We start from the raw sequence: 14,415 nt of genomic DNA, 5'->3' as shown, positions 1-14,415 counted from the left end.
TTTTTGAGATATTGACTGTTGAAAATGCTAAATTTGACTATTTCAGCCAACTTGCATGCAAGTTTACCAGCTTGTATGGCAATTTATGCACCTAACTTGCCACATAATTCAAACTGCATGTGTATAACAATTATTATCAACAAAAGTCATAATACTTTCGATGCTCAAAAGTTATTTTTTGATGGTTTGGAAGTATTGTACTTTGCCATATATATCGAAAAATCGATTTAATCTAAATTTAATCGAGCAATTTCAACCAAATTATATCTGAAATGAAAGTTAATGTCATATTTTGCATGTTTGGTGGATTAAATCCCAAAAAGTTGATAAATCATACTTTGAATTTCACGTAAATATCAATGAAAACCGTTGTTTTCATAACTTATTAGCGAACTGTAGCTAAAAATTGTGACGTGCTGTAACATTTCTGAGAACAGCAACCCATAATCTACTAGAGACAAATAATTTGATCCTTCAGACACGCAAAAATGTAATTTCTATTATACTGCCGTGAATCGCAAGTCAGTCCCATCTGCATTTTCGTCAAAATTGAGTTGAGTTCAGTTTTCAACATATCTTTCAATACTCTTTCAGCTGCACTAATGAATGAATGAATGAATTGTCTTTATTATCGAGACTTCTCCACTAATGACATTATAAGATTTGTTCGGAAAAAATAGGAAAAAATAGCAAGTCAAATTGTCCCATTATGAAAAGTAACCGCTATAGGTTTTCGCACCGTGTAACACAAAAATGAACCGCGTTTTGATCATCTTTATATTTTTCTCAGAAAGATATCGTAGTGAAAAGCAAATTTTGAAAGTTTCATTGAGATTTGAGCATGTTCCAATCCTCTAGAATTTCTTGAATATTAGTATGGAAAACGAGTTCAGCAACTTCAAAGCCCACCCAAGTAACCATGGAGCATTACATCATTGCATATATAATGTAGCTGCATTGCCGTAAGCCTACCATTAAAGTAGTTTAAAAGTGGAAAAGGGCCCTTTTACAGTTGCACTAATGCAAAAACAACGATAAAGCAATGAAGCAATTTATAAAGTAACATTAGTGCAGCAGTGCAATTTATAAAGTGATATTAGTGCATTGATACATTTGTAATGTAGAGTTAATGCTATATTGCTTGACAGCTCTTGAAATATGTCGAATAAAGGCAATGTTACATCAATGTTGTTGATATGCAGTAGAATACGTGCATTGTTATAATGCTTGTGGTTACTTGGGCATTTTCTAAGTGCCTATTTTTTACAGATGGGACTGACTTGCGATTCACAGCAGTATACATTGTGAAATTACTCATTAAAGGCTGGTTTGCTACTGACAAGAAAATAAATCGCCTATTTCGATGCGTGGAAAATTTCTTCCCAGAAGTGGTCCAGGAAATCACATTTTTCTGATCGCAGTACGCAGTTGAGGAGCAACGTCATTTCAAAGGGAGCTCTCTGTAGAAAATTTCTTGACCTATTCAGTCAAGAAATTTCTTTACTTTTCTTGAGCGAAACAGCATACTTGGTTGGTCCGGGAAAATATTGAGATGCTCTACAAATTTTGCCCACGAAACATATCTCGTCACCCTTTGTCCGAACAGTCATACAAAACTGTTATACATGCAACATATCCGCGTTGGTGTGCGTGACATCGGGATTGCATCCCACCCACTCCCCTTTATGCTCGCTTCAGTCCGAGTCCTGTCAATCAGGAAACACAAACAAAAGCCACTGAAAAGGATAACACGCATCATCGCCGTGAAAAAGTGGAGAAAATTTGCACCCACAATCCACTTATCGCATTTTTTTCTCCCTTCCGCCGCGATTTAAATCGAAATTAGCCATTCAAGGTGTGATTAGCCTGTCGCGGGTGCCGTTGCGAATGAAGTGTGCGATTTAAACCGGAAGTGCCAGGACGATGTCGTCGTTGAAACAGTCGCACCCTCCGGGCAGCAGCAATCCGGAAGTGGGCGGCGTCTGCTCCAAAGGGATGGAAAAATTGCTGGAAGCCCAGCAGCAGCAGCTGGATGACATAACGAGCGAGTCGTCCTTTCTGGAGTTCCTCCGGAACGAGCAGCGTTGCATGGCGGGGGTCATTCTGGGGGTTCCGGAAAATGGAAATGGTGAGGGAGAAGTGGATGTGGACAGCATTTTCGAACAGGTGAGCCAATTGGCTGGGGGGAGTGAGGAGGGGAAAAGTGTCGAGGATATCCTACGGGAAGCGGAACAGTTGATCCGGAAGCAACATCCGCTTTTCGGGGGAAATGGGGCGGATCGAGGAGATGAGCTTGATGGGATACGGAGAGTGCAGAGGGCCACTTGCGGGTTGAGGGATATCTCCTGCGAGTCGACCCCGATGGAGATGCGCAGTGGAGTGCTGGAGGAGTTCGAGGCGATCGCCCGGAGGGAGGAGGAAAGCAGGGCGTTTGTTAAGGTAAGTGGAAGACTATAATTTCATTGAAAGAGTTAAGATACTTCTTTTTTATATAGGGCCGAGACCCGAGTCCCCACATTTTAGGGAACTCCAAGACTTTTGACTAAAATATTTTATTAAAATTATAAAAAAAAATAGAAATCGAGGAGCTTTTTTTCTCGATCTCTACAAAACGTTACCATATTTCTTACAAGTACAATGTTGAGTCCAAAAAAAAACATTTTTTTATGTTTTTTTTAGATTTTGTCACACCTCTTGGCTTAAACTCAAATTTTGGGTGTATTTTGTTTTCCGTGTCCCTTCCAAAATGTCAGATAGGAACAACCCCAAGCTGTGATGTTAAATGAGCCTATGCATGCTATAAAACGTTTGACTTTTACTGTGCGCCCTGTTTTCAAGTTGCCCGTGAGAGAGAGCGAGACAGCACCAACACACGGCGCACAGTAAAAGTCATGAGAACAAAAGAATTTATGGCAAAAGATCCTGGACCGACCAGGAATCGTTGAAATTCTTGGGATTCTTTCGGAAGTTCCTCTGGGATTCTTTAGTAAATTCCAATGGAATTTGTTTTGGTATCGGTGTGCCCCTCGACTCAGCGCAACAACGTTTCCCATCCTGAATGCGGCTCTGTGGCTATTGCCGCGCTCTCGCAGAGAAAAAAGAAAAAATCAGTGTTAATTCGAACTCTGTACAAGACAGAAGAATAAAACAAATAAAATTTCGTTTTCGATAAGTTTAAATTTCGGCGTTTTAATACAGTCCATCGGCTCCAAAAAAGAATTCTTCCTGAAATTCCTGTGGAATACTTCCGAAAATCCTGTTATGAAACTTCCAGATGTCTCTCGGAGATTTTTTTGAAAATCTTTTTTGTGGAAATCCCGCCGAAAACCTTCAGCAAATTACTCTGAAATTCATCCGGAAATTCCTCTGAAATTGTTTGGAAATCCTCCAGCACTCTTCAAGAAATCCTTCTAATTTTCCTACAGATTTATTGTTATTGATTTCATTGATTTATTGTTTCTGCTTGAGATAATTTTGAATAACCGGAATTTTTCCGAAAATCCCTTCGTGATAAGATTTTTTGAGAAAAAAATCTGTGATTCTGATGGAAATTCATAAGGAAGTGTTCTTTATTTTTTCGTGATTTTCCTTGGAAATTTTCTAAAACCCCTCTTGAGTTCAAATGGAAATCCTTCAAGAAAACTACCGGACTGGGAAAAAAATACCTATGAGATTCTTTGATTACTGATTTCTTTTTCTGAGAATCTTCTGAAAGTTACTTTTACCGGAAATTCCAATTATTCCGTAAATCTTTCTGGAGTTTTTCTGGACATCGGAATTATTCTGGAAAATGTTCATGAAATCTTCTAGATGTCTGTGAATTTTCTTTGAATCTTTCAGGGGTTCTTGCGAAATAATTTCTGGGATTCTTTTGGATATCACCTGGGAGGGAGAAACCGATACGAAATTTATGTACGTCACAGTGAGCCGAGATTCTGCTGTCACGAAATGTCACTGTGAGCCCAGATCTCAAACACTGGACTAACATGATAATAGGGCGTAATTGATCAAAACATATTTTTGCATTTCATCAAAAGTGACAAAAATCAAACGAAAATCAATTCAAAAGTAATGTCACGATAACACCTAAAAATGAATATCGAATGCATAGAATACTGTGGCCCTTTTCCATGTTAGTCTGGAAAGATCGAAGGTACACAATAAAAGAAAATTAGCGATTTTCATCAAGTCTGCCTTGATTATTGTTGGCAAAATGGAGTTATCTTGCGGTTTGAGAAAAACTTTGTTTAATATTTCGTGTGTAGTATCTGTGCCTCCCTCCCAGGATATCACTGTAAAAAAACATCCAAAATCTAAATCTCAATTTGTCCAAATTGACTTTTGTGTCTACGACCTTCAGGTATTTTCAAAAACACCGTCGGCTGGTTTAAGACGTAAAAGACATGACAACCCTAGTTGAGATCCAAAATCCATTTGGAATACTCCTGGGATTTTTCAGATATTTACGAAAATCCTTAAATAATTCCTTTAGAAATCTCCCTGATAAAATTTAAGTAATTTCACTGTGGTTCTTCAGTAAATGGACCTGGGATTCTTCCGGAAAACCTTCTTTAATTCCGAAGCAGTTTCCAGAAGAATTTTCAGAAGGAATATAAGAATTATAAGAATCCTAGATATTTTTCCCGAAGAATCTGAATGCAATTTCTGGAAAAAAAAATTCCAGAACGATGTACGGTTGAATCTTACGAAAACTTACGGTAGAATTCTTGAATGCTTATCATTCAAGCAGAATTCCAGTCGTATTTCCGAATGTATCCCGGCAGGTTTTACGGAAGAATCCCAGCAGTATTTCTTGAAAAGTTCCAGCAAAATTTCTGGAAGAATATTCGAAAGGCAGGATAACAGAAAGAAATCTGGGGTTATTTCAGAAGAATCTCCGAAAGAATCCTAGGGAGATACTCGAAAGAATAACAGTTTTCTTGAAAAATTCATGCTCCTAGATCCTAAGGGTAATTCGGGAAGAATTTCTGCAGGAATCCTCAGAAAGATTTCCGAAAGAATCCTAGAAGGTTTTCCGAAAGAATGCTAGAAAGATATCCGGAAGAATTCCTCCAGGATTTTTGGAAGAGTCCGAAAAAAATTTCAAAGATAGTGACGTAAAAATATCATTCCCCTTGGTTATGCGACCTTGCCGCGATGGGAGGGCATAATCCATTAGCCCATTAGATGGAAACCAAAGGCGTAACCTGTAGTGGTGGTATCACATTTTGGCATTTTTTGCCTTCATTGATAGAATTGATGCCCATTTCAAATAATTAATCTATGCGAAGTGGACATTAATACTATTGGTGACGATCAGTTTGCCTTTTGCTAACCAGAATTATTCGTAGCCACTCTTACTATTAGATAGCTAGACACATCGTTATCATGTACGACGTAGGGAATATTACTCTGAGGAAAATGACTAGTGGATTCACTGAGTAGAAATAAGTGGCGACAATCTTATTTTAATATGGTTTTTACATTGCGCTTACAGACGCTGATATCGATCATTAGGGTACACTTGCTAGTTTCGAGAAATTGTTGAACAGTTCCTTGTCTGTTGTGACTCTTTTCTTTAAAGAGATATGAACGTAATGACCAATAAACAGTTTCTACAAAAAAAAAAACGAAATGAACTAGAACTACTACTAAAATCCGGAGTTATTTTCGGAGGAATTCCCGAAGATGGATACATCCTCAAAAATATATAGAAGGATTTTTGGTAGAATCTTCCATAGTATTTCCGAAAGAATCTTCAAGAATTTCGAAGAGTTTAATTTCCAGGATTTCAAAAGTAATCCTTAAGGAGAAAAACGCAAAATCACATACAGATTTCTGCAAAAAATCCAATAAGATGTCCAGAAGAATCACAAAGGGATATCCGATAGAATCTCAGAAATAGTACCGGAATGCTAACGATTTTTTGGATGAATCCAAAAGTGATATCTCGAAGGATTCTGTGATTCATAAGTGATTTAAGGAAGAATCCCAGGAGGAAACTGCCAAAGAATTCTAGAGTTATTTCTGGACCATTGTATTTCTTGTGTAGCATCAAGTTTCACTGTAGACACAGCTCGTAACATCAATAATAAATTTAATTTATAAATCTTTATCCAGTTGCATTTAAGAACATCCAAATTAAATAATAGTTCAAAGTGTGAAATACCATTATCATGAGTTTTCGAGAATATGTTTGTTATTTGATATTCAAGTACTTGAATCATGCTGTATCGATATCTACAAGTAATTATAATAAATAAGTATGTATGGAACAGTAACAATTTTAATTTATCCCCATAATTGAACGACAATTTTAATTAGCAGGTGCATCCACCACGTCATCCCTCTCAGAAGGATTTTGATTCTTAATAAATATTTTTGCGGTGATTTAGAATTGAAAATATCAAAAGTTCATTGTAATCACATACTGGTTTAATGTGTAGTTATTCGATATTTAAAATAAAATTCGTTAAGCCGAACATATTGATCCTTCGACATGAACCAACAACGAGCATCGCTTTAAGTTATGAGATTTTTTCGTAATGCACAACCAGCATAGACGTTCTCCTCCTTTTGTTTATGCACTAATTATAACTTAAAATCATTTTTATTAAATTGGCTATGTTGTCTACTATTGTACACGGCACCATGTTGCAAAATAGGTGGATCTGCTTTTAAAATAAACTTTTACCACCACAATTGCAACTCACCAGGAAACGATAGGTATAATTACCAACAGCCCTCCAGTGTAAAAACTAAAACCCCTGTGGTGTTTTTGTCGACTAAGCGAACGTCAAACATGATCTCAAGTGTCAAGGTTTATTTATCGATCCAATTTTTAAATTAAAGTTTTAATATAGGGAGACTTACGGCTTCGGCACCATTCGACTATTATCGGCAATCAAATTTCAAACGCCAAATACACAGTATTTTTCTAACGAAACACACTAAAGAAAATATTCAGATGATACTTTGCTCCATCCCATCAGCTTCCCGCTGATGAGATTTCCGAGACGGAACAAACAATGTTGCTGGAGATGTCCTCAATTCAAATGAACAAGCCTCAAAATGCGACTGATTTGGAGCTGTCGAACCGATTCGCCTAAAGCACTTGGGAAGTTGCCGAAGAGAATGAAGCTGCCGACAATAGTCACACTTACAAGAGATGTTTGCAGCGTTGTAAAAGCGTTTCCAGAGAGATTTCAACAAGTCTGCCGGTGTGAATCGGTGAGATGATTGAGCAGCGCACGATTGTAAACAAACAAACACGTAATTTGGCTGCTGATGTCCGAGAAAATTACAAAAGAAGCGCGACATCGGCTTAGACTGCCGAGAATACGTAAGCTCCCCTAATATAGCCGTTATTTGAGCAGGAAAAATTGCTAAAGTAGTTGCAGTAACATTCTCTTTCGTGTTATTAAATGAGAACATGATTTCATTAAATTATTTTAGAACCCTATTATGTCATTGACAGGCATTGCAGAATTCGCTCTCATTTGATTTTGAAGCACGATCAAAGCAAGCGAAGAAAATCATCCTATCTGTTGCGGTTCATGATCGGCAGTGTATCGCAAGTTGTAACAAGTTTGGAGCTTGTTTAGAGGGGTTTTATCATGCGCTGCTATCCCCCCGATCTGATCAAAGTTGTAACAGTATATGATAAACAGTCGCTCAAAATTTGCTGCATACACGGTAAAAAATAAGCAATCTTGAAAAAATCAAGTAACAGCACTTGATTTCAACGTTGCATGTTTTGATTTGAAATAAAAAAAAAGTTAAAATAAACATTTCTGCCTCATCCAGATTTGAACCAATAATCTTCGGAGTGCAAGTCTAGTATCTTACCTCGACACCAACTCGCATCTGTTGAAAGAGGTTGAATTGATCTCAATTACTTTCAACAATGAGCTGTCAATTATCGCTATCATACAAATGACATAATGTTCAAAATCAACGACTTTTCACTTCAGAGTCTAGTGCTAGAGACAGTAGAGCAAATCCAAAGTTAGAACTCTTCAAATCATGGTGATTGGTGTTTTGAATTGAGTCAAGTGATCAATCCATTCAATCGAACGTGTTGATTTCTTAACGTGTATTATGATAGTTACAGAGAGCGATACGTGATAGATTCTCTCAATTTTCTCAGGATTTAATCCCCGGTCATTGAACACGACGAGATACAATTTTTACTAATATTTTCCTGTACTTTCCATTCGTTATATGGATATTTTCTTTGTACCTATTGTAATTATTTCATTCAAAATTGTGTCTATCTTTCTAATTTAATCTTTCATGTTAAGTATGCACTTTGATCGACGGTTTTTTTTGGTCGATTAGTCCGAGCTCCCTCTGACTATCTTCATAGCAAAATATTTAAGATTTGTTCGGTATCGTTTTCGGCGTGGATTACATAACCATGTCTAGTGGTGATTCCGTTGCCGATTCACGCGAGCAGCGTGATGCAGATCAGCAAAGCCAATGCATTATCTGCAATCAACAAAACCATGCGTACCGTAAAACGGTACAGTATGATGGATGCAATCACTTCGGACGCGTCAGTGTGAATGACAGCATCGAAGATCCGAAAAGAAGCTTCCGATGTGCGGCATGTGCTGTTCCCAATCCTCCAGGTTCAACGATATCGACATAAGCGAGTGTCCGTGAAGCCCAGATCCTGCTACAAGTACAGCGTCTGGCGGACGAAAAGGGAGAAGCAGGAGCGAGATCTGCAAGAGATGACTTTGCGTCTCGGACGAGAGCGGAGGGACAAGGCGATTAAGGAATCGTTCTCCCTGGAGAAAGATTATCTCCAGAGACCTCCCACATACGCAGTTGGATGATGACGGGGACGCAGTTAGAGTTCACAACCGTTACAAACGAGGAGCAGAAAGAGTTGTGGATTGGATTACTCCGTCCGTTTGGGTGATCAGCGAACGGAGAAAAGCGTCAGTAGCGAAAAAGGTATCGTAGAATCGAAGACATCTGCAGCTTCTGAGATGCGGCCGTGTGCAGTCGGCCAAGTTCATGACCATAAGCCGAAGGATTGTTCTGATTTCAAGAGGGAAACTCTCAGTGAACACTGGAAAGCAGTACAAGAAGCACATTTGTGTAAGCGCTGCTCATATCCTCACGGCAAGTGGCCGTGTAATGTACATGTTTGCCGTTCCGATGGTTGCCAGGAGAACCGTCACAAGATCCTTCACCCAGGTACTCTCCAAGCTGGAGACAAGCCAGGAAATTTTGCACCAGCTTCGACATCTGGTGTAGTTACTGTTCATCAACATCTGCATCAGAGAATTCTGTTTCGGATCTTGCCAGTTTGCCTTCACGCTAACGGTAAATCAGTGAACAGTGAAGTTCTATCGCAAGGAAACTTGGTAGAGTATCCGGACAGCAAGCTTATGGCGGAGAGGAGCCATGAAAAGCGGCTATTGAGAAATCTACCTTTGTACGAGAAAGTGCGACAGCGAATTGCTGATTATCTCTCCAAAGGCTACTCCCACAAAGTGACGATGCAAGAGTTAATGGAAACCGACCCAAGCCAAACGTGGTATCTGCCACTGGGGGTCGTAACCAACCCAAGAAAATCGGAGAAAGTCCAAGTAGTGGGGAATGCTGCCGCCACTGTAAAAGGAGTTTCGCTCAATTCCGCTCAAGGCTACTGCAGTCACTACCAACGGTACTATGTCCCTTTCGGCAGAGAGAGGTGGCCATGAACGCTGAAATCAAGGAGATGTTCCATCAACCGGACCATTAGACCGGAAGATCGACAGACTCAGCGATTTCTGTTGCGAAATAATTCATCGCTACCGATGGAGGTGTTTGTGATGGACGTCGCCATATTTGAATCCACATGTTCATCGAGTTATGCACAGTTTGCGAAAAGTCGGAACGCGCAGGAATTTTCCCGGGAGTATTCCCCGCAGTCCTGGAAAACCACTACGTCGACGAATACCTGGATAGTGTTAACACAGTCGACGAAGCGGTGGAACTTGCAACGGAAGTGAAGACATTACAAGAACGCGCTGGTTTTGAACTGTGGCACTGGTTGTCCAACAATGCTGATGTTTTGGAACGGATCGGTGAAGAACTTCGTTATGGAGAAGGACAGCGGCGGTGAACGTGTGCTGGGGATGATATGGTTGTCGAAAGAGGACGTTTTTACTTTCGCAATACATTTTCGAGAGTTGCTTTAAGGAAAGTAGCGGGAAACTGCGAGTACTGTAATGTGCGTAGAGCGACTCCACAATCTCCTCGTATGGGTCCACTTCCTGAAGCGCGCTTGACTTTTTACTTCAGGGCATTCACGTCCACCGTTCTAGACTACTTCGGACACATAAATGTGCGGATTGGGCGCAAAAAATGTGAAACGCTGGGCAGCAATATTCACGTGCCTCACTACTAGGGCGGTGTACCTAGAGGTGGCCTTTACTCTGAGTACGGCGTCGTGAAAACTAGCTTTGCAACGATCCATCGCCCGCCGTGGTGCGCCTCTGGAGATATACTCCGATCAAGGACTTGACTTTCAATGGGCGCGGAAGGAGTTACGGGCAGGCTTTATTTTGCTCATCTTAATCTGATAGATGGAGCAAACACGTACGCTTAAAACAATTCTGAGTCAGCATTCGATGATCATGAGAAATGGGAAGAAATGCTCTCCCCCCGTACTGAGGAAGAGGAACAAAACTATCTCTCTCTTTGAAACACCGAGGTTGTCAAAATAAACTCTTTACAACTGTGGAAATGAAAATAAGCAAACACAAACGTGTAAACTCTTCATCCCGCAGAGTACGGATACTCAGTTTATGTGTGGGTAAAATCGTTTCTCTTTTGTAGTTGATCATTAAAAGGGGGAGAAGAGACCAAGTCAAGAGCAAGGAAGAAGCCTGGTTGCGGGAAGCCGTCCAGAGGATGAACCAGGAGCTGACATCAACCTTCACAAACGCATCGACACAGTGGAAGCTAAACCCACCGTATGTCCCCTTTACTTGGGGCCCAGATAGCCGTAGCGGTAAACGCGCAGCTATTCAGCAAGACCAAGCTGAGGGTCGTGGGTTCGAATCCCACCGGTCGAGGATCTTTTCGGGTTGGAAATTTTCTCGACTTCCCAGGGCATATAGTATCTTCGTACCTGCCAAACGATATACGCATGCAAAAATGGTCATTGGCATAGTAAGCTCGCAGTTAATAACTGTGGAAGTGCTCATAAGAACACTAAGCTGAGAAGCAGGCTATGTCCCAGTGGGGACGTAACGCCAGAAAGAAGAAGAAGATGTCCCCTTTACGGGAAAGACTAGTGCGGCTTGGCCGCCATAGAGACCTATAGAAACCCAGACGAATTGACCTTCTTAACCGCATTTGCAAAAGCTGAATCAATCGTAAATATACGTCCACTCACCTACCTACCACTGGATTCAGCTGAGGGCGAAGCACTCACGCCCAGGGATAGGAAATGTACTGTCGCAAACATTTACCACCTCGACATTCACATTTTTCTACACGACCATCAAAACCCAAAGCAAACCATGACCGTTCTAAACAAAAAAATGTCACCGCTCTTCAAAACTGTAATCTTCTTCTTCGCATCGTTTTTTCGAGCACAGTGGTGATACGATTTTTCCGGTTTTCGGGGTTTTGCATTTTTGCTCGATAAACGCAGCATGAAATTGAACTAGTTTATATGTGTCGCAACGGTATGACTGTGCTCTTGCTGTAAGGGCTAATAGATTTCAATTAATTGAAAACACAAGTGAAATATTAGCAATTGAATGATGTAACACTTTTACCAATCATTCACCTCGAGATGGCTGCTCGAAAACGGTCATAGTGGAGAGGCAAAAACAGTCAAGCAGTGTGTGAACCGTTGGCAACGCAACGCTTGATGGTATTGATCTGAGAGAGAGGAGACAGCTGGCTTAGATTGCGAGCTCCGAAAAGTCACGGGAACCTGTCACCAACTGTCACTGGGAAACCGGCACATTCGAAGGGCAAAGCGTGAAAAACCGTCAAAATTCAAGTAAAATTAATCAAAATTTCTAGGTGATTTTCGATGATTTCACATTTCAAAAAGTTGAAAACCTAAATATAGTTGTGTTTTGCAAAACTGCTATTGATTTTTTTTACATTCATATCCTTTTTCATGGTGAACAACAAGAAGGGAATATGATTTTGACCAAAATAAGTTCACCTCACCGTTGTGCACAACCCAAGAATTTAAAAAAGAAGTCAAAGAAGGCAAGAAAACAGGCCAACTGTCAGTGAGCTGTCTCCTCTCTCTCAGATTTCGAGCTCCCAAAAGTCGAGGGAACCTGTCATCAACTGTCACTGGAAAACCGCACATTCGAAGGGCAGAGTGTGAAAAACCGTCAAAATTTGGCCAAACTAAAACTGGATGTGATTGAAAATTCAGATTGTTTTCCAGTGCTCTTGCATATAAAATCGTTAAATATTTATATATTGTCGATTGGATCAAATTGTTATTGAAATTTTTTAATTGTATAATCTTTTTAATAACAAATGAAGTGTGAAAATGATTTTGGCCCAGTTTGTATTCTCCGAACCATTGTGCATAACCCAAACATGAGAAGAAGAAATTAAAGAAGCCAAGAAAACAAGTCAGTTGTCAGTGAGCTGTCTCCTCTCTCTCAGCTCAAAAGTTACTCACAATGTTCACAATGTTGTATACGATTTGTGTCAGTCGAGAATTCAGTTTAGTGACGAGGTCCAATGATTTCTTCACTATTCCCGAAACCTTTTCCAGATCGTCACCAAAGAACAACAATCTGCTGTCTTATCTTACTTATATTAAATGGTTTGATCTGTCTGTCGTTTTGATTGCTTTGGACATTTTGATTGATGAGATCGTGTCTGGATCTTGGTTCGGATAGTTTTTCACGATCATAAAAGTGATCCCAGTGTTTTTGCAATGGAATAAAAATCATATGGTCTTAAAAATAAAATAGTCAAATTTTATGTCTTTACTGCCTGAATCCTAATTTGACGACGAATGATAAGAATCGATGCACGTTGCATTTAGGGCCCTATTTTATAAGTCGAGTCGATCAAAAACGACTCGACCGAAGTCACTGTCGATCAAAAATTTCGCTCGACTTGGCTCTGTGACTCGAGTTTATCGACAGTTGTCACTCTATGTGACTGGCACGGTAGACACAACAAGGTAGGCTATTCTCACGTGTAAACAACGATTTTCCATCAAAACATGTGTCGTCATTCCTATCATCAAGCATGAGGCCTTGAGGATAGTAAAGGAGAGCAGGCCTTGCTTTCTTTTGCACTCGTTCGAGTTTGCGATAGGAATGACGTCTCTGCCAAATGTCATTTTTCGGAATATAATGACTTGCTTCTTTTTACCGTGTGTGACTGGATTACTATGGACCAATGCACGAGTTCATTAATTTGACGTTTGAGCGGTGCCAAATTCATTCGTTACCATGGCCACATAAATAACACGGCACCGCTCAAACGTCAAATAATGAACTCGTGCATCGGGTCCATGGGAGTCGACGGATGACATCTGAAATATGCATGCTTACTTTGATCGACAATGGCTTCAGATGAGTCACGTGAATTCGCTCGAATTACAAAATAGACCCCTTAAATTGGCTTAGCCACACTACATTATGCCATCGAATGGTAATTTCTCGTTGTCACAAAATCTTATTTCAATAAGACGAACAGTACCCGGAGAGAGCAGTACTTCAAACTCGTTCTAAGGTGGTAGCATAAATAACATCCCAGCAATCGTTTTCTTCAAAGCTCTTTCAAATCAATGGTCAATCGTTTTCATGTTTTGTCTGAGCACTGGACTTTCATGCAAAATCAGGGTTTGTTTTTGAATCGATTTTTTCACAAGCTTTTCGTTCAACTCATTTCGGAAATAAATGTTATGTTTGTTTATAAATAACAAATTTGATGATCGTTGTTATAGCGACCGACGCATTCTTGGATTGATCGACTGTGAAATCCAGATATTGAAATATTTCTTACACCGTTTATACAAATTTTTGAAATATTTAAGGCTCAAGAATCCATCATTCAATCATCAGCAATCATCAAAAATTAAAAACCAGTTTTTTCGTTCAAATACAAATAAATCTTCATAAAAATCTATCATTGCATTATAGATAGCCAGTGCAATGCAATGATAGATTTTCTTGAACATTACTTCAAATTTGAGCGAAAAAACTGGGTTTGAAAATTTGCAAAACGATGATGGTTATTTTCCTCTTAAGATACACAGTTCATCACGATATACGCGAAAATTTACGCCGATAAGTGAATACCCCTAATGAAAATTACTGTAGACGTAATTCAGGTTATGACTGAATGACGCATGATGTAAGTGATGGAACGACACAAAAACGTGTAAGGTACCGAAGGATTGAAGGATTG

At 39.7% G+C, this 14,415-nt stretch overlaps 1 protein-coding gene across 5 annotated transcripts in view; it reads left to right on the top strand.

Annotated features, from left to right (window-relative positions):
* The first annotated feature begins 1,696 nt into the window (after positions 1 to 1,696).
* Positions 1,697 to 14,415, top strand: part of LOC5565679 (centrosomal protein of 162 kDa) — a 127,442-nt gene continuing 114,723 nt past the window's right edge. For 3 of the 5 annotated variants that reach the window (XR_002499206.1, XR_002499207.1, XM_021839172.1), the window contains exon 1: positions 1,697 to 2,439. Coding sequence is in view for 3 of the 5 variants with exons in the window: in XM_021839172.1 (XP_021694864.1) it covers positions 1,924 to 2,439 (516 nt within the window). In the remaining 2 variants the exon portion in view is untranslated. The remainder of the gene's footprint in view (positions 2,440 to 14,415) is intronic. The other 2 variants (XM_021839171.1, XM_021839173.1) reach the window with 1 other exon arrangement.

The sequence above is a fragment of the Aedes aegypti genome, chromosome 1 (genome assembly GCF_002204515.2).
Source record: "Aedes aegypti strain LVP_AGWG chromosome 1, AaegL5.0 Primary Assembly, whole genome shotgun sequence".
NCBI classification, from domain to species: Eukaryota; Metazoa; Arthropoda; class Insecta; order Diptera; family Culicidae; genus Aedes; species Aedes aegypti.
Note: the sequence above shows the minus strand (reverse complement) of the source record. Positions and strands in the feature narration are given on the sequence as shown.